At 35.5% G+C, this 19494-nt stretch overlaps 3 protein-coding genes and 1 non-coding gene across 5 annotated transcripts; 3 read left to right on the plus strand and 1 right to left on the minus strand.

The window, feature by feature from the left end:
• Positions 1 to 1610: 1610 nt before the first annotated feature.
• LOC25486459 (protein PLASTID MOVEMENT IMPAIRED 1-RELATED 1) lies at positions 1611 to 6684 on the plus strand. Of its 2 annotated transcripts, XM_024776681.2 has the most exons (4): positions 1611 to 1840; positions 1920 to 1989; positions 2304 to 4870; positions 5206 to 6684. In XM_024776681.2, the coding sequence occupies exons 3-4, from the start codon at positions 2307 to 2309 to the stop codon at positions 6383 to 6385; spliced, it is 3744 nt and encodes a 1247-aa protein (XP_024632449.2). In that variant the 5' UTR covers positions 1611 to 1840; positions 1920 to 1989; positions 2304 to 2306; the 3' UTR covers positions 6386 to 6684. The 2 variants fall into 2 exon arrangements, with proteins under 2 accessions (XP_024632449.2, XP_013463492.2); XM_013608038.3 differs by lacking the exon at positions 1920 to 1989.
• A 1304-nt stretch (positions 6685 to 7988) lies between these two features.
• TRNAK-UUU (transfer RNA lysine (anticodon UUU)) lies at positions 7989 to 8060 on the plus strand. The gene has a single exon. It is a non-coding gene; the product is annotated as a tRNA-Lys (tRNA).
• A 901-nt stretch (positions 8061 to 8961) lies between these two features.
• Positions 8962 to 13040, minus strand: LOC25486461 (PHD finger protein ALFIN-LIKE 4). The gene is made up of 5 exons (XM_013608039.2): positions 12739 to 13040; positions 12604 to 12636; positions 10970 to 11198; positions 9739 to 9874; positions 8962 to 9484 (listed from the first exon to the last, which is right to left on the minus strand). The coding sequence occupies exons 1-5, from the start codon at positions 12842 to 12844 to the stop codon at positions 9227 to 9229; spliced, it is 762 nt and encodes a 253-aa protein (XP_013463493.1). The 5' UTR covers positions 12845 to 13040; the 3' UTR covers positions 8962 to 9226.
• A 3986-nt stretch (positions 13041 to 17026) lies between these two features.
• Positions 17027 to 17380, plus strand: LOC120578309 (uncharacterized mitochondrial protein AtMg00860-like). Its single transcript, XM_039830980.1, has one exon. The coding sequence runs from the start codon at positions 17027 to 17029 to the stop codon at positions 17378 to 17380; it is 354 nt and encodes a 117-aa protein (XP_039686914.1).
• Positions 17381 to 19494: the final 2114 nt, after the last annotated feature.

Genomic DNA, 19494 nt, shown 5'->3' on the forward strand with positions numbered 1-19494 from the left:
TATGGTGTGGACAGACCATTTTAAAATCTATGCACCTCTTTAATCTTATGGTAAAAAAAAACTCTCCCATAGTGGGAAACTCTTTCCCTCACCCATCCTAAATGCCACCATGGTGGAAATGCATAAAATGTTGATGCTGCAAATGGTGGAAATGTTGTAAATGTTGATGCTGCAAATGGTGAAAATGTTGATGCTGCAAATGTTGTAAATGCTGCAAAGATCAAGTTGTGTTTTCTGCGTTTTGTATTTTGTTCTGCAAAGCTTGCCTTTCAAGGACCAAACCGATAGTTAGTTATATAATTCAAGGACTGATTTGATGTTTTTTAACATAATAGGGATCGATTTGATGGATAGCCATAAAATTTAAGGACTAATCTGATGTAAATATTTTGACAGAAAGGTTACATGAAGATTCATCTTCAACCTCTTTTCATTACAACATTACACACGTCTAGTACATTTCAAAAGCATGTTCATAAACTCAAACAAGCAAACCATGACTATCAAAAACTTAATCACCCTAAACTCAATTCCTAAAGTATCAACTTTGTTCATCAACCCCACCCTCCAAAGAACTTCATTCTCACTTTCCTTAGACTTGAACATGAAGATCGATTTTCTAAACATTTTTTGCCCATACACCCACCCCATTATTTCGGATTCTATTACAACAATTTTGTTTGAAAGAATTTTGGGGATTTTTTGATTTCGGGTTCAATCAAAAAATTAGGGTTTGAGGTTATTTCAATTGGGGAAGAACGTTACCACCAATTATTGGAAGAATTTTTGGGAATTTTGGAGTGTGGATTAAAGATTGTAAAATTAGGGTTTCAATTTTATACATTTGGGAAAGAAAGAGACGTTGGGGAAGATGACATTCTTACATTTTCTGCAATCAGCCAAATTAGTCCTTGAAAATGTTGGTTACAATCGGCCATATTAGTCCCTGCTTGTGTGGCGTCTGACATGACAGTCCATGTGAGAGGTTAACGGCCACGTCAGCTCTGTTAACACCCCAGTTAATTGGAAGGACGAAATTGATTGACATTTTACAAATTCAAGGACGAAATTGATATTTCGCAAAATTTGGGGACGATTTTGGCTGATGCTTGCAAATTCATGGACGAAGTTGATGATTCACTCTAATCTTGAATTTGAACATATTTTTGTTAAATAGAAAAGTAAAAAAATGTGGTTCAAGTTTAGCATGGAACGAGGCAAGGAAACTCAAACATCTTCGAATACGTAACTTGAATTATATTTTTTCAACCTTGTTTAAATTGGTGACAAATATAAAAAAGACAAAAATCGTTTATATTCCATCGCCATCCTAATGTCATGTCTAGAGATAAGCACACTCATAAATTTCAAGCTTTATAAAATTCTACATAGTTTTTTTTGAAATTTCAATTATTGATTGAGTAAAAAAAGAAAAAGTATATGTTAGTCAAAAAATTGAAAATCATTTTACACTCTATGTTTAGTCAAAAAATAATTAAACTTTTTTTTTTTGAACAAGAAAAAAAATTAAACTTTAAATTCAAACTTGACAAATTTCATTTATTAATTTTATGATAAAATAGCAAAATAAGGAAATATCATAAGGGTCTATTACATAAATTTTTCTGCAACCTACCACCCTATTATTCACTCCATCATTTAGAACTCCAATTACTCACTAATGTTTTTTGAAATTTCTTTTGATTTTGATTTTGATTTTTGAAAGAGGTAGCGGCAATTCTTAGAGAGAGAAAATAAAGGAGAGAGAAATAATCGTTGAAGCAGAAGAAGATAAACTAACAAGCTATGCTATCTCTATTCTCACACAACTGTAACTTATGTAAGATTTCATTTTCCTCTTTCTCTTTCACTTTGACTTTTCATGTACAAAAATTTCACCTTTTCAATTTCAATTCCAGAACGAATCTTCTCATGAAAATCAATCAATTCAATCTATTAACCTAAACTCATTCCCTCTCTCTTCACCAGGTACTCAATCTCTTAATTAACCCCTTTTTTGTATTAACTAATTTGTTTTATTTTTACTTGTATTTATGCTATTTGTGTTTAATTTCAAATTTTAAAATCTGGGTTTTGTTCTGTTTCATTGGAATTAACGTTAATTGACTTAAAGTTTTTTTTTTATTTGAAAATTTTAAAATATGGGGTTGGGTCTGTTTCATTGGAATTAACGTTAATTTATTTAAAGTTTGGTTTTTTTGTTTTTATTTCAAAATATAAAATGTGGGTTTGGTTTGGTTTTGTTTTATTTGAATTAACGTTAATTTTGTTTTTTTGTGTAGAACATGATGTTGTCGAGAATGGAAAGTGGTAAGAAGAGTAGTGGGGTTTCTGGTAGTCAAAAGAAATTGTTGAAGGATGTTGAAACTATGAATAAAGCTATGTACTTGGATAGAAGTGCTTCGAGGAATTCGGTGTCTGGTTCGAATTCGAGGTCTAAAACAGCTGGAAAATCGTTGTTTCCTGATCCGAAACCGAAGGGTAAAGGGAGTAATAGTAATGATGATAATGATGGTTTGCAGAAGGATAAGAGGTCTATATGGAATTGGAGGCCGTTGAAGGCGCTTTCGCATATCCGAAATAAGAGGTTTAATTGTAGTTTTTATCTTCATGTACATTTGATTGAAGGGTTGCCGTCTACTTTTGATGGTTTGAGTTTTTCGGTGTATTGGAAGAGGAGGGACGGGGTTTTGGTGACACGTCCGGCTAAAGTGGTTCAGTGTGTGGCTGAATTTGATGAGAAGTTGACTTATACTTGCTCAGTTTATGGAAGTAGGAGTGGACCTCACCATTCTGCAAAATATGAAGCTAAGCACTTTTTGCTTTACGCTTCGCTTCTCAGTGCGCCGGAGCTTGATTTGGGGAAACATCGAGTTGATCTTACGAGGTTGCTTCCTCTCACTTTGGAGGAGCTTGAGGAGGAGAAGAGCTCGGGGAAGTGGACTACGAGTTTCAGGTTATCGGGAAAGGCCAAGGGTGCCGTGATGAATGTCAGTTTTGGGTATACGGTTGTTGGTGATAACACCAGCGCGACAAAAGATGGCCATAATGCTCCTAATGTGTTGACTTCAAGGCAGAATAGTCTTGCGTTGACGAAGCCAGATGTTAAACAAAGACAGTTTGATGGAAGCAGCAGCATGAGGCGGGCCGGAAGTTTACAAAACTATAGCAGTCGGTACTCGTCTCAAGCTGTGGAAGAGGTAAAGGATCTTCACGAGGTGTTGCCATCGTCTAAGTCTGCACTAGCCAGCTCAATAGGCATCTTATATAAGAAATTCGATGAAGAAAAGGCGTGCAGTTCTCTGGACAATGAACCTGATCCTGATTTGTCAAAAGAAAATCTCGAGCCAATCAAACCAGATGGATATACTTTCTCTGATATCAGAAATGAAATGCCTGAAGTGCATGCAGTTAACGATGGAAATACATGTCCAATGCTTGAAGAAAAGGCGTGCAGCTCTCTGGACAATGAACCTGATCCTGATTTGTCAAAAGAAAATCTCGAGCCAATCAAACCAGATGGATATACTTCCTCTGATATAAGAAAAGAAACGCCTGAAGTGCATGCAGTTAACGATGGAAATACATGTCCAGTGCTTGACACACCTGAACTTGATGCATTTCATGAAAACCTGGAGACAGATAAGCCAGATGGGTGTCTTTTACTTGATTCTGGAAAAGAAAACCTTGACTGTCAAGATAATGAATTTTTTGTTGTTGATAAGGGTATAGAAATGTCATCAATTGAACCTGTTAAAGTAGAGGAGTCTTTCACAAAGGCTTCTGAAGATACTTCTACAGTTGATAGTGCTTTTACCTATGATACTGGAGGTTTACATGTATCTTCTGAAGATAGTTTGATACACGCTTCTCTTGACGAGGCAAATGATGGTTGTAAGGATCAGTCAGTGGTAGATGAATCTGCTTGCGAAGAGGATGACTTATTCACAAATGAACTACTGCAAGAATTAGAATCAGCTATAAATAGTGTCTCAGATTTCGAGACAGCTGCTCTAGAATCTCCTAATGTTGCGGAATTCAAATCTGAATATAAGATGAGAAAGACACATAGCTTTGATGATGTTACAGAATCGGTTGCGAATGAATTTTTAAGCATGCTAGACACAGACCGTAGTCCAGCAGGCTCAAATTCTGACAACGAGCCGGAGTCACCGAGAGAGCTTCTCTTAAGACAGTTTGAGAAGGAAGCCCTAGATGGGGGCTTTTCTTTATTTGATTTTGATATGGACTGTGACGATGAAGCTGATGATGGCTATGATGCTTCTAATGGCTCTGAGCAGTGGAATTTCTCTGAGGGTATGCATTCATCATCCTTGTTCCAGGACCTTCAGAAGAAACATCTCGTTGAGTCTCAAGATGTGAAGGGAAAACAAAGGGCTCAAATGCTAGAAGATTTGGAAACAGAAGCCTTAATGCGTCAATGGGGTTTGAACGAGAAGGCTTTTCATCATTCTCCACCAAAAGATTATACCGGTTTCGGAAGTCCAATTCAATTACCACCTGAAGAGCTTCCTACGTTGCCTCCTCTTGCGGAGGGGTTGGGCCCTTTTCTTCAGACAAAAGACGGAGGCTATCTACGATCTATGGATCCCTCAATTTTCAAGAATTCCAAAGCTAGTGGGAGTTTAATCATGCAGGTTTCCAACCCTGTTGTTGTACCTGCAGAAATGGGTTCCGGGATAATGGAAGTTTTACAGTGTTTGGCTTCAGTTGGAATTGAAAAACTCTCAATGCAGGCAAAGGAGTTGATGCCACTGGAAGATATCACGGGGAAGACAATGCAACAAGTAGCATGGGAAGCTATGCCTGCCTTAGAAGGAACAGAAAGGTTAGTTTATTCCTGTTTTGTATTGCTTATTTTGAAGGTTGAGTTTTTAATAGCCGTTCTTAGGGTCTGTTTTAAATGAATTATTTGAATTTACTTATTGGCATAAGTAATTGTGAGACTGTTCGGAAGACCTGTCAGCTTATTTCCATGCACTCCTCCAGGATAGCTTATGAAAACATCTTGTAGCTTATATGAAAATAGTTTGACTTTATTTTATCTTTTGTTATAGAAATAGCTTATATATAAGCTCTTATATGATAAGTGCTTTATTAAATTTTTTAACCAAACATGGGCTTACATGTTTCTGAATGAAATTTTGCTTTGCTTTTTTTTAGGCAATGTCATTTGCAGCATGATTCAATAATAGGTCAAGATACAACTTTTGTGCAAAAGGACTTGAAAGGAACACCACCGTCTAGACTGAAGTCCGGCAATTTCAATTCAAATTCGGTGGCCAACCAAACAGGCTCCGAGTTTGTTTCAATTGAAGATCTTGCACCGTTGGCTATGAACAAAATTGAAGCACTTTCAATGGAGGGATTGAGAATACAATCTGGGATGTCGGAGGAGGATGCACCATCTAACATTGTTGCACAATCCATTGGGGAAATGTCAGCTCTCCAAGGCAAAGGCATTGATATTGACGGATCGCTCGGCATGGAAGGAGCTGCTGGTTTGCAGTTGATGGATGTAAAAGACAGCGGTGATGTTGGTGTTGACGGGATAATGAGCCTATCGTTAACTCTTGATGAGTGGATGAAGCTGGATTCTGGTGACATTGATGATGTCGATAATATCAGTGAGCATACTTCGAAACTTCTTGCAGCCCATCATGCTAACTCTTTCGACTTTATCCGTGGGAGTTCAAAAGGAGGAGTTAGGAGACGAGGCAAAGGCTCCGGCAGAAAATGCGGTTTGCTAGGAAACAATTTCACAGTAGCGTTAATGGTGCAGCTTCGTGATCCTCTGAGAAATTATGAGCCAGTTGGAACACCAATGCTTGCTCTTATACAAGTTGAGAGAGAGTTTGTCTTGCCGAAGCAAAAAATATTTTGCAGTGTGTCCGAGTTACGTAACAACAACAATGATGAGGACGATGAGGAGAGCGAAATAGTAGCAAAGGTGGAGATGAAGGACACGAATAAAGAGGAGAAAATTTCTGAAGCAGAACTCATTCCTCAGTTCAAGATTACTGAAGTTCATGTGGCCGGTCTTACACCTGAGCCTCAGAAAAAGAAGCTTTGGGGTACCTCAACTCAGCAACAATCTGGTTCGCGCTGGTTGCTTGCTAATGGAATGGGAAAGGGCAATAATAAGCTTCCAACAATGAAGTCAAAAGCTGCATCTAAATCGATTGCTCCGGTTACCACAAAGGCGCAACCTGCTGACACTTTGTGGAGCATTTCTTCACGCTTTTTTGGTTCTGGTAAAAAAGGGAAAGAACCGGAAACACTAAATCCACATACAAGAAACCCTAATGTCGTTATACCAAATGACACAAATAGACGTAGTTGACTGAATAGTGGAATTCACAATTCAGATTTTTCTTGAAGACATATCCTTGTCATCACAGGCAATATATATGTGAAGTTTGTTAATTAAATTTAGTCATCTGGGGAGCATGTGCCAAGAAATTGATTTATTTTGTTAGAGCATCAATCAAGTTGGACTGGTCCTTCAATAATTGCAAGGTGTGAAACATGGTTATGTAGAGAAAACAGCATAAGCATAATTGACTTATTTATCTTTTGTAAAGTCACTTGTTACTTTTGCTTTCATCAGTTTTATTTGTCATGTACTTATGTCATTTGAAACTAGTGTGTGCATATTCCATCAGGTAAATTTTATATTTACAAATTGCAAATGCAAACTTAGGTCGCAAACTTGTGGCCTCTTCCATGCAATAAAATGTTTGTTTCATTTTTGGCAAGGGTAAATCATATATGTTTGAAATTTAGCATTTTGGAGATAACCTTTAGCCATGATTCAGATACTCAATTTAATTAGTCTCTAGAGTTGTGTCCAAAACAAAAAGAAAATAAAAAGATTTTCTTGAGATAAAAAGAAAATGAAATTAAGTTCTGGAAATAAATGTTGTCGATTTTGAGATTTCGCTAATTCTATTTTACTAATCTTATAAATATCACGGCTGTGATTGGTCCTCCACGTTTTATTATAAGAATTTAGGTTTCTAACACTATTATTATTCCAAACAGAAACATAAACCAATCTCTCCAATCTCACTCAAATGAATCTCATCCAATTTATTTCATCAAAATCAAGCAAATTATCAACAATTCTACAAGTAGTTATTAATAATCCCTTGTATTCACGTTGTTAGTTTTTATGATTTTTTTTTTCTTTTTAAAATTTGGTGGAAATGTTAGTGTTTAGGGTTGGATAATTTATTGAAATTTAGGGTAGGTTGTGATCCTATATATGCATGTTTTGACCATAAATGTTGTTTAGACTATATTCAAGTTCAATGTGGTAGTTTAAAATTAGAAATAACACAATAATGTTGTATGTTTTACATTAAAAGTGTCTGATAAAATGTTTGAATGAGTTTTTCATTAATTTTTTCATTGTTTTTTGTTGTGTAGATATGTATGAGAACCCAAACCCACATAGGCGTCAACTGGGCAAGGAGACCATGACTGGCAGTGTTCGCGGGGAGAGAGTAGCGGACAACACTACTAAATGGGGAAGGAGGCCTAGGAACCCAGATGGGGTAGAGGGCTCACATGGGGGTCAGTCGCATGTGATTAGTCCTACAAAAAATCAGTACCATGCGACTGAAGAGCAGATCTATGATATTATCGAGCATCATTATCATGATGATACTAAGGATCAGTACTATTAGCATGAGCATGATAAGGAGGTTCAGTCTAAGCAGCATGAGAGAAGGTAAAGAGAAGGGAGAGTGTAGAGAGAAAGAGAAGAAATAAAAAGGAGAGACGGGAAAGGGTAGAGAAAGCGAGCAAAGAGAGTTAAACATAATAAGGAAGGTGTGAGAGAGAGAGAGAGAGTTACATTACAAATCAATATGCATATAATGATTTCATTTTAATAGCTTATGGTCAATGATAAAGAAATATATCACAATACTACACAATATGCCGACTTAGCTCAGTGGTAGAGCGCGTGGCTTTTAACCACGTGGTCGTGGGTTTGATCCCCACAATCGGCGATAATGTACATGGTGAACCAATTACTTACAACATTTTTTACTTTCAAAATTATTAACAAATTGATATGCATTTGTTAGCAATTTTGGTAAGACTTCATGATTATTTTGCTCAAACAATTATAAAGTTTAACCATGCTGAGACTCGTGGATGTTCGAGTTTGTAACTAGTGTGTATATAAAAAGTTATATTTTTACCAACGGGCTGGTGCTGGAGGATATCAATATTCTCGCCTCCCGACTTTGTATATAAGAGAAAATCCAAACTTGCACCCGCACCCGCACCCAATCAAAGTAGGATTTCCACGTCAAAGTCGGGGCAGATTCAGATGGATTCTGGCAATGGTATTACCACGCCTTATTACACACGAGATTCTTATAAAGAATTAAGCTCAATCTCAATATCCCACAGACAACGTGGTACCAACGTTGTGGTCTACTTGAAATTCATGTTGTTTGGATAATTTAATTTTAAATTATTTTTGAATGTATATTATCAAAATAAATTTAAGCCCGTGCAATAAAAAACATAAAAGCTATAAATAGTTGCTTCAACCTACTATTGATTTCGAGGAGGGATTCATCCCTTAAAACCCATATGCTCTACTGGCTTATCAGTACTCCTATAAATAAGCTAGAGGCTTATCAGTACTCATATCATGCTCATCTCAACCATACTACGGTCCTTTTTCAGTAGCTTGAGCAGTGGCTACGCTACCATGGACAAAGTTCACAATTAGATTAATGTTGAGTTTCACAAAATCACGGTGATACAGTGATTTCGTTGAAGCTCTGTCAAAATGTCAAAACCACAGCGACACTCTGATTCCGCCAATATGTGGCAGATCATAAACCTGAAAAATCCAATGCAGCATGCTTGCGAACATAGAAGAAGCTGAGAACATGTAGCAGAAATTGTTCTCTGCACAAACAATTATTTTTCCGGGGTACTAAGAACATATAAATATCCCAATATACAGGGAAAAGGTAGGAGACATGTTCAAAACCAGTCAACTATCAAATATTTAATAAATAATATCCACAAAATAAGTTGACGGGACTGAAACGCACGAAAATGGTACAACACGGAATGTCTAAGCAACTAACTAGTTAGCTGTCCAGCATGGAGTTACAGCAGTGAGAAGAAGTAACTCCCTTCCCTATGGTATTCAAGGCCGGACTCTCTTATTGTTGCAAGCAGGACACTTGTACTGCTTGATGTGCTCAGCCCGGGCAGGAGTGATCTTCACACATTTTCCATGATACCACTTCTCACATATGTCACAGCAGATCCAGAACTCATCTGATGCAGATACGTAGCTTTCACCGCATGCAGCGCATTCCCCTTGATCCTCCTCTTCGTCGTCCACTCCTTCATCATCTTCTTTTGCTGGCGGCTTTGAATACTTTGCCAGTTCAGATCCACGCTGCATGAGGAAACAATCATGAACGACACATATTTGTAAGGAAATAACTACCAACAACTCCATTCAGCATTATTACAAGACATTTTCAACATCTATTCAAGCAAAATATATGAATCTACGATAGTGACCGAACTAGTGTTGATGCGTCACTAGAGTACAAAACAATGAATAATGCAATTATGATACTAAAAAGCTAGAAGAAGAAATAAAAATGATAATATACAAGGAAGAGAGAAGGTTGAAGAATTATTTACCGCTTTTGAGCCCGACTTTGACTTGATGCTGTTGTGACTTGAGACAGATGGCTTTTCCTTGGTTTGTTTCTTAGCAGATCCGGTCACAACCTCAAATATTGTTGGCAGATCATTAATCAGAGTGAAAAGGCGTTTCCTACATGAATAATTACATTGTATCACAGATCAGGATATAAATAGCCGGTATACTTGATTTAAATGAACTAATTTTTGTTTTTCATTTTTGTAATCTTCTTGACATTCATCAACACACAAGTTCGGTATGCCATCAAACCCACAAGGAAAAGTTTATTGCTAACAGCTTGTCTCATGTAGACCAATGCACTTGCACACACAAATTGTATTGCTAATAACATGTCATGTAGACCCATGCAAACAATGCTAAGCATCAAACATACAGATGCGCATGAAAATTTTATTCCTAACAGATTGTCATGTAGATCCTTGAAAACAATGCAAAGTGTCAAACAACCTATTTTGCATAAAGAGAGAAAAGCTTAGAATCTCAAATGAAAATTCTTGATGAGAGATCATTCCTCCCTGATGAGCACATGTGATGTGACTAACAAAAAAGCAGTCAGTGAACTGCTAAAGAATTGTTCAACTGCAAAAAAACATTTTGATCCGGTATATGATAAGGAATATAAGGAAAGAGACTGGCATAAGAATAGTGCCCCGTCTTTTTACAAAGTATTTTTCCATTTGCTATTGCATAGCATAAAACTAAATGCTAACTATATGTAGTAGATGGATCTTGTAAACATCATGAAAGTTTGTCTTTACTTAAAATCTTCCTATGCATCATAAAAAAGCAAAATCTGTTAAATATTGCATAGATACACATAACTGCAGAACAATTAATACTATTTCTTTTGAAAATTTAAGCAAGAAAGTCCTCTATATTTTATGTTGAATTCATTTGATAAATTAAATCAAATCAATCTCGCTACATAAGAAACACAAGTTCAACAGTAAAACAAAATGACATGCATCCAAATATGTTGACATTCAACACAGAAAATGAATATTGAAAAGTGAAAGAGTAAGTATATATATGTTTGTATATGTGGTGAGTAAGCGTTGAACGCACGTTTAGGCTGAAGCTACAACTTGTAGCTTCAGAAAGAAAAAAAAAGACAGCAAAAAGGCTTTGGGACACGAGAAATCTAACGGAGACGCAGTTAAACATACCATAACATAACAAAGGATTTGAGAAAAAGAATTATCATACCTGTCGGCTTTATCAAAGCCAAATCTTGCGCCAAAGTAGAAAGCCACAGAGAGAAGCCATGTATCACTGTGAACTGCAACTAAAGATAGCCAGTCCTTTTCTTGCATCCCATCCCTAGCAAAATTGATGCCCAGTGCAGGTTCTGGAAGTTCAGGAGGAACTTCTTCAGCAGGTAAAGTAACTTCCCACAATTCACCAGGATATCCATACAGAGAAAGATTCTCCTTTTCTGATGTAGAACATGTTAAACAAAACACATCAACAAAATTCATAATGTAGTCTACATCGTTTCTTGCATAATTAAATAAATCAAACATATGAGAAAAAGAGAAAAGAAATAAGCAAATACGTCGATATATCACCAGCCAAGAAAAAAGGTTTTCTGGATTAGTTTCATAGCACTGCAGAATAAATCAAGGGTGTGTTCAATTATTTTTTCCTGGATTTGGGCTTGGGTTGTTACTAGATTCGGTGTATCGGTTTGAGATAGGTAAGATCTCACAATCATACCAAATCTGCATGGATATTTCGACTGGATTTGGGATCATTGCAGTGGTTCAAAAACACAGAATCATACAATTATACATGTTAAATCACAATTTATACAGCATTGAAATAAAATCATAGAATCATACATATCATGGCATTCAATAAAATACGATATTCACAAGCATACTCATTCCTTTTTAAACAATGTGAATCCAAAATCAAATACGCATAGAGTTTATGAAATAATAGAATTTTGGAGATTCATTAACATTTAATTCAGTCCAAAATCATTTTGAAAACATACAGAGTCTAAGATGTTCCTAGGGTTTCACACAGGGCAAAATTTTATTAGATTCAACTTCTAGCAAACGAAAAATAAACCCAAAACAGCCATATATGCAGTTTAGTGCAGACAATAAGCTCAAATAAGTTCATCCAAACAGTTAAAAACAATCAGAATATAGACTATAGCGAAATTGTAGGTCAGAAGAAGCATAACATTTTTCAATTCAGACTGCTTCCGGAGTTTGTGAGAAAACTACTTATATATATCACAAAGGAGGCAAACCAAGTTTGTCCCAGAGACAACATTGTCAAAACCAGATCGAACTGGTTGGTTCAACTGCGAACCAGATCAAACCAACCAGTTCATTTTTTAAAACAAAAATATTTTTAATTTAATAGTCATGTGATTTTCAACTGTGGTTAAACCGATTGAACCAATTGAACTCATTGGTTCTATCTCCGGTCTGGATCTAACAATATTGACACTGAAACATCATTACACACACGCACCCAGCAAAAGGGCTGTTTTCAAAATATCTCAATTTCCCAACTCACATCACAATGTTCAAGTTTATTAGCAAAAAAATTTCATAAGTTCACATAATCACTTAATCAGCAAAATTAAAAAAAAAAAAAACAGTAAAATCAAACTCACTCCATTAAATTTCATTTTTCTAAAAAAAAAAAAAAAAAAACTGTTTTCATCGTTCAAACACAAATCCAAAAACAATACACTGAATAAGTATACAAATTAACATCAAAATTAAAAACAATAAAAAAAACACATAAATTGAGACCGACACACACAAAACAAAACAATCTTAAAACGAGAGTAAAGATCAAAGGATAAAAACCCTAACCTGGGTCACACTGCTGGTAAAAATCTTCAACATCTGCAATAACAACAAAACAAAAAAAAACAACAATTAAAAAAACAAAAATCAAAATTTAAAGAGAGAGAGAGAGTTAAGCTTTAGAGAGAGAAAGAGAGAAACCAGTGGTGAGAGCTTTGATCAAGCCAGCTCTACGGCCCTTGAAGTCACGGAAAACAGCTTCAACGGTACGTGGGTCAAACGGAGTTCCATCACCAGCAAGTTCCATGACCCTTTTTCTCTCTCTTCGAAAAATGGGTACTCAAAAGAGTATAGAGAAAGAAGAATGAAGAGAGAGAGAGAGAGAGAGAGAGAGAGAGAGAGAGAGAGAGATTTGGATTTGCAGCAGCAGCTGAAGAAGAAGAAGAAGATGAAGATGAAAATGAGAGGGAAAGAAGACTGTAAAGCAAATTTATATAATAGGGTGTGGATAAAAGATGGATCTCATTAATTTTACTAACTTTACTTAAAATTATATTGTTTTATTTTCACTTTACTTTATAAATATTATCATCAAATTATTATTATTTTCTCTCTTTTATTATTTAAAAGTTTTTTTTTTCACAAACCAAACTGATATTATTTTAAAGTTAATAACAATAGATTGAAAATGTACCAAAAAAAAAAAAACAATAGATTGAAAAAACAATGGGCACTAATACTTGTATATTTATTCTCTATAGTCAAAGAAGAAGAAACATATTATGTTTTTAACAAGATGTTTAGGGATTGCAATTGGACCCAGACTCAATGGATATCCGCAAAAAATACCCATAATAGGTAGGGTAAAACCCCGCTTTTATGGGTCTGAGCACGGATACGCGTAATACCCATAAAATTAAATGGGTACGGGCACGGGTAAGGGTACTATACTGCCCAGACCCGCATATACATATTTATATAATATCATAAATTATTTATTTATTTTTTATGTATAATTAATTAATTTATTTAGCTATTTAAGCCTAAACCTAAACTTAAACCAAACAACTGCTTAATACAATAACAACTCCATCATGCCGGTGTATAATTTTTTAGGGATATTTTGGATGTTTTCTATTTGACTAAATACCACGATTCATATTATTTTATGAGTTAATTTTAAAAAATTGGGATCGTAGTTTTATTTCATTTGTGATGTTTTTTTTGTTTTTTCATAGTTAAAGTGCGGATATGGGCACTTAGGTACCCATATGGTATGAGGAAGGGCACTAAAGTTGTTGCCCACGAGGGTACGGGCACGGGTACGGATATTTTTTTATAAATGCGGGTATGGGGACGGGCACTGTAGTACCCTACTCATTGAGTATCCATTGTCATCCCTAAAGATGTTTAGTAATCCAGAGTTCGATTAGATTATAAGAAAAAAAATTAACAATCATTTTATTCAAGAGTTGAATCTAGTTTTCTGAAATTATTTTTTTCTTGGCCCTCTTTGTTCAAAAAAAAAAAAAAAAAAGAACTCATTAACACTTGAGTGATATCACTTGGTTAATTAATATGGATATCAATGCAAGTCGTTGATGTGATGTGTAAGGGTGTGTTTGTTTCAAGTTTACCAAATTTATTTCTAGGAATAACATTCCTTGGAATATAAAGATGGGAATTTTATTCCAAGGAATTTAGGAAAAATATGTTTGGTTAGCTTTATAATATTCCTAGGAACCATAAAAATAGGGATTATAATAGGTAAACTATTTATGAATTTATTCCCATCTCTATGGGAACTTTATTCCCACCCTTTTTCATGGGAAATTTTTTCTATTCCTAGGAACATTTTATACCCGGGAATAAAATTTGGTAAACTTGTAACAAACATAGACATATACATTCCAATCATTTTATTATCGGGAATCAACAATTATAACTTGAAACAAACACACCCTAAGTGTTCTAAATCTCAACATAATGTGTTTCATTTTATTTTATTTTTGGTAGGTAATGTGTTTCATTCTTAATCATACCAGAAATCAACTATTTTTTTTTTTCAAGAAAAATCAACCATTGTTATTTCAACAAATCTTTAATCATGATTTTTTATGATAGTTCAATTTTACATAACTTTTTTTGACGATTTTTTTTAATTTATTGTTTTCAAAGGAATTTATATTTACATATTTTCGGAGGTTTTCTTGATATTCCTTTTAAAATAAGTTCATAAGTGTTGTGTAAAAAAAACATAAATTGGGCACTTATCAAATGCTTATGAAGAATATTCAACCGTGTCTATATTAACTACTTTGCCAAGACTGTATTGTTTCCTAAACCCGAGAAGGATATGGGTTCACAGTTTATGACCACCAAACAAGTAATGACATTTTTTAAGGAGGAGGCCCTAATGTTTATAATGTTAGCTTCTTCGAAGGTAAAGGGTGAGCCTAAAGTTATCGATCAGCTAGTGGTGTGTGAGTTTTCAGTGTTCCCAGACGACATTAGTGATTTGCCACCGGAGAGAGAGGTCGAGTTTGTTATTGACTTGGTACCTAGGACTAGGCATGTGTCGATGGCACGATACAGGATATCGGCGATGGAATTGGGTGAGTTGAATAAACATTTTGGAGGAATTGCTAGAGAAGAAGTTATGTTGGAATAAAATGTGTTTAACATTACCCTTTGAGAGTTTTGATGATAACAAAGTATTAAAAATTGTCAATTGGATATGCTAATATTTGTTCAAGTGTATAGGACCATAGACAAAAATTTGATATCTTTATTAGGTTCTGGAAGAACAAAAGAGAGCAAATGAATCAACAAAAAGGAAGCTTGAAGCATCTGAAGAGAAGTGCTCCTGAAGTCAAAGTGCTCCTGAAGTGATGACGTCATCAGAAGCATCCCATCATAAGCAAGATCACCAGAAGCTGTAGTTCATCAGAAGATGCAAGACTTAAAGCTTCAAAGACTGTTCAATGGATTTAATCTCGTATAAGCATTGCAGACGACTGGAAGAGTGAAGCAACGACTATTTTGAAAGGATTTGAAGGCATTGGATGCTTGTTCTTTGAAGAGCGTTGACAAAGTACAATTGTACGAAGTGTACAACCACTATCTCCACTACTCAGTTTGTGTCTCTGCTACAAGACAAGGATAACAGCTCTGCCTGCAACAGTGTTCCTACATACTGGGAATGGATTTGAAATTGATCCTTTAGAGGACAATAACCATATCAGGCAAAAGATCATTGGTGATTGATCAAAGCTTCAAACGACTCTATTTGATGTGCTGGCAATGTGACAACGTCTCTTTTCTAAACCTCTATATAAAGGAGTGAAGACTTAGAGAATAGTATGACTAAACAACAATTTGAAAGCGCCTAAACTCTGTCAAAATTGTTCAGCATCAAAAGTTCACTTAGAATTTCTTATCAAAGTTCATATCTTAAAAATTTTAGAGTCTTAAGAGTCTGTATCTGATTTGTATTGTGAACACCACTGATTGTATATAAGTGTTCAACCTCAAACATTTTTCTTTGTAATTATGTTTGAATTTGGAAGTCTCTTGCAGTTGTGCTTGAGCATTATAAGTCTTTTGATTGTGTTCAAGAGCACAGGAAATCTCTTGCAGTTGTGCTTGAGCATTTGAAGTCTCTTGCTAGTTTTAGCAGTGAGCAGTTGTAATCAAATATTACATTTTAGTGAACTTTCCTTAAAAGTGCAAGGGGGACAAGACTACTTCCGGTTATGGAAGGAACCTGTATAATTGCTTTGTCTCTCTCTCTCTCTCTCTCTCTCTCTCTCTCTCTCTCTCTCTCTCTCTCTCTCTCTCTGTTTTATCTGCTGCTATTTAGTTCTGGAAATCACCTCAGAAGCAGAACTCTATTTGTTTATGATCAGTGTTTTCAGCTTAGGAGAAAACGAAGAAAAAGTTAACACAATTCAACCCCCCTTCTTTTGTTTTTCTCACCTTCAAGTTCATCAGACCTAATGTTTCAACGTGGGAAGCACCATTGTTACTTGTTAAAAAAAAATAGGGTAGTATGAGGTTGTGTGTGAATTATCGTCAGTTGAATAAAGTTACTATCAAGAATAAATGTCCTTTAACTAGAATCGACGACCTGATGGATCAGTTGACTGGTGCTTGTGTGTTTAATAAAATAGATTTGAGACTAGGATATCATCATATTAAAGTGAAGTTAGAAGATGTGCCGAAGACTGCCTTCAGACCCCGATTTGGACATAATGAATATTCAGTGATGCCGTTTGGTGTGTCCAATACACCAAGATTGTTTATGCAATATATGAACATGATTTTTCATCCATATTTAGACCATTTTGTCGTAGTGTTGATTGATGATATTTTGGTATACTCTAAATAGGATGAGGATCATGCGGAACATTTGCGGATAGTGTTGCAGACTTTAAAAGAAAAGAAGTTGTATGCCAAAATGTCCAAGTGTGAATTTTGGTTGAAAGAAATGGGTTTCTTGGGCCTTGTAATTTCTTGTAGTGGAATAGCGGTTGATCCTTCTAAAGTAGACTTTGTGCTGCAATGGGAGGCTCTTAAGGCATTTACGGAAATAAGAAGTTTCTTAGGTTTAACTATGTATTATAGAAGGTTCATCGAAGGTTTTTTAAAGTTGGTATTGCCTTTGATACAATTGATTCAGAAGGGACAAGTGAGTGTGTGGGATTTGCAATACAAAGAGAGTTTTCAAAAGCTCAAGAAGAAGCTGAAGTTGGCGGCAGTTATGCTTTTGCCAAACCCAAGTGAGTCGTTTGTAGTTTATTGTGATGTATCTAATAGAGGGTTGGGTGGCGTGCTTATGTAGAACGGGTAGGTTGTAGCTTATGCTTTGAGACAACTGAAGATTCATGAGAGGAATTATCTAATGCATGATTTAGAGTTAGTAGATGTAATGTTTGTACTTAGGTGTGGATGCATTACTTGGGTGGGTCGAGGTTTGAGGTGTTCATTGACCATAAGTGTAACGCCCTAGTTGTTATTTATTTTATTTTGAATTATTTGGAGTCTCATATATGATTTTATATGATTTTTGGTGATTTATGTGGTGTGTGCATTTTAATATATGGTTTAATAAAATAATAATTAAAATTAGTGGGAATTATTATTATTTTAGAAATTAGGGAGTTAATTAGGATTTAATAGAATTAAGGGGAGTTTAATGAAATAAAAGGGGAGTTATAGTTTGGGAGTTAGGAAAAGAAAAGGTCAGAAGCAGTTTTACGTGAAACAAGTTTTGGGAGAGAAAACCAAGAACAAGGGGAGAGAAGAACAAGTAGAACCAAGATCAACCGTGTGTCGTGCGATTTTCTGAACTAAGGTAAGGGTGAGGTTTACTTTCAATAGTATAGATTGTAATTCTGATTTTGATTTAATATGTTTCTGGTAGAAATTGGAGAATTTGGGATTAGGTTTTGATTATTGATTTTTGGATGAAAAAGTGTAGAAACCATAGAATTGAATGGTGAAAAGAGTGGTTAATCAGGTAGGTTAGTGATGGGTTAACGTTTTAATGATAGGGTAATCATATGGTGATGTTTATGGATGATTTTGGAGAGTTTAGGGTTAAGAGATGGAGCCAAGGAGGTTCCCATGGTAGAAAATCGCAGAAAATCTGTGATTTCAGCATGTCTGATACTGTCGAAATCATGAGGCGATTCTAGAAATCATGAGGCGATTTTGACAGAAAAATGTGTAATTTTAGGATGTCTGATACTGTCGAAATCATGAGGCGATTCTAGTGATCATGAGGCGATTTTGACAGAAAAATGTGTAATTTTAGTATGTCTGATGCTGTCGGAAACATGAGGCGATTCTAGTGATCATGAGGCGATTTTGACAGAAAATGTGTAATTTTAGTATGACTGATGTTGTCTTACCATAAACCCTAAAATGCAATTTTCTTCACTCCAAATGCTTCCAAACTTCTTCCTAAGTGTAGGGACTTTATCCTAAACGTATAGAGATGTTTTTAGGAAAGATATAACGTTGTATAAGGGTCTAATGAGTTCATGAGTGGTCCTTGGGGTAGGGATGGAAGTTGTCTATAAGGGTATAGCCTCTCAATGTATCTAAGCTAATATAATTGATGTTGTTGATTACTAATATCCTTGAGTTGTTGAATCCTGTTTGAACGTTTTGAATGGAGCTTGATGTATGAGCATGATTAAGATAAATTGTGCATTTTTCTGGATTGTTGGATTGATTAATGATGAACTATTGATGACTGTGTTGTATGTTTACATTCATTAAATCATACAAGTGTGGAGTTATGGAGAGTTGAGTCATATACATATATATATGCATTTGTTGAGTTGTATGTAGATATACACAGGTTGGGTAGTTGCATAACATCAAAGTGGGAGAGCTTCGGCTCTGGAACGCCTTGTCGTTCAAAGTGGTGGAACACTAGTTGTTCAAAAGCGGTGTTGAGCGGTGAGGACTTAGGTCCTGATGAGAATGCTTTAACCATTCGACAGCGGTGTGGGTCACGGCCCTGATTATGGCCGCATGCATATTTGCATTTATTGAGGAGTCTAGGGTGTTGCCTTAGCGGTGTTGTCATGTCATTTGCATGAGTCGGTGTTGTTGGTTGTAGTTGCCATATTGACGATGATGATGTTGTTTGATGAAATATATATTTATACCTATATGATGATGATTGATTTGATGATGATGATGTTGTTTTATGAAGTATATATACATATGCATATAAGATGATGAACTGATTATATTTAGGGTGTTAGATTCAATTGACGAATTTTAATATCTATATCTTATTGTTGTGAATCTCACCCCTTCTGCTTGAAAATGTTGCCCTTTCTATGGGTAACTTGCAGGTGATCCTGAGTAGTTGGTGGTGGCTCAAGTGTCTAGGGCTCTGATACATTTGGGATGGGTTTACCTTATTTATGTTTCATT

This window comes from Medicago truncatula, chromosome 2 (genome assembly GCF_003473485.1).
Source record: "Medicago truncatula cultivar Jemalong A17 chromosome 2, MtrunA17r5.0-ANR, whole genome shotgun sequence".
Classification (NCBI taxonomy): Eukaryota; Viridiplantae; Streptophyta; class Magnoliopsida; order Fabales; family Fabaceae; genus Medicago; species Medicago truncatula.

Bases quoted from the DNA above. Each gene is read 5' to 3' on its own strand.
- LOC120578309 (XM_039830980.1), top strand. From the start codon at position 17,027: ATGGGTTTCTTGGGCCTTGTAATTTCTTGTAGTGGAATAGCGGTTGAT.
- LOC25486459 (XM_024776681.2), top strand. From the start codon at position 2,307: ATGATGTTGTCGAGAATGGAAAGTGGTAAGAAGAGTAGTGGGGTTTCT. The intron at 4,871-5,205 runs GTTAGTTTATTC...GCTTTTTTTTAG, and splicing joins GCCTTAGAAGGAACAGAAAG to GCAATGTCATTTGCAGCATG.
- LOC25486461 (XM_013608039.2), bottom strand. From the start codon at position 12,844: ATGGAACTTGCTGGTGATGGAACTCCGTTTGACCCACGTACCGTTGAA. The intron at 11,199-12,603 runs GTTAGGGTTTTT...GTTCTACATCAG, and splicing joins TTACCAGCAGTGTGACCCAG to AAAAGGAGAATCTTTCTCTG. The intron at 9,875-10,969 runs GTATGATAATTC...TTATTCATGTAG, and splicing joins GGCTTTGATAAAGCCGACAG to GAAACGCCTTTTCACTCTGA.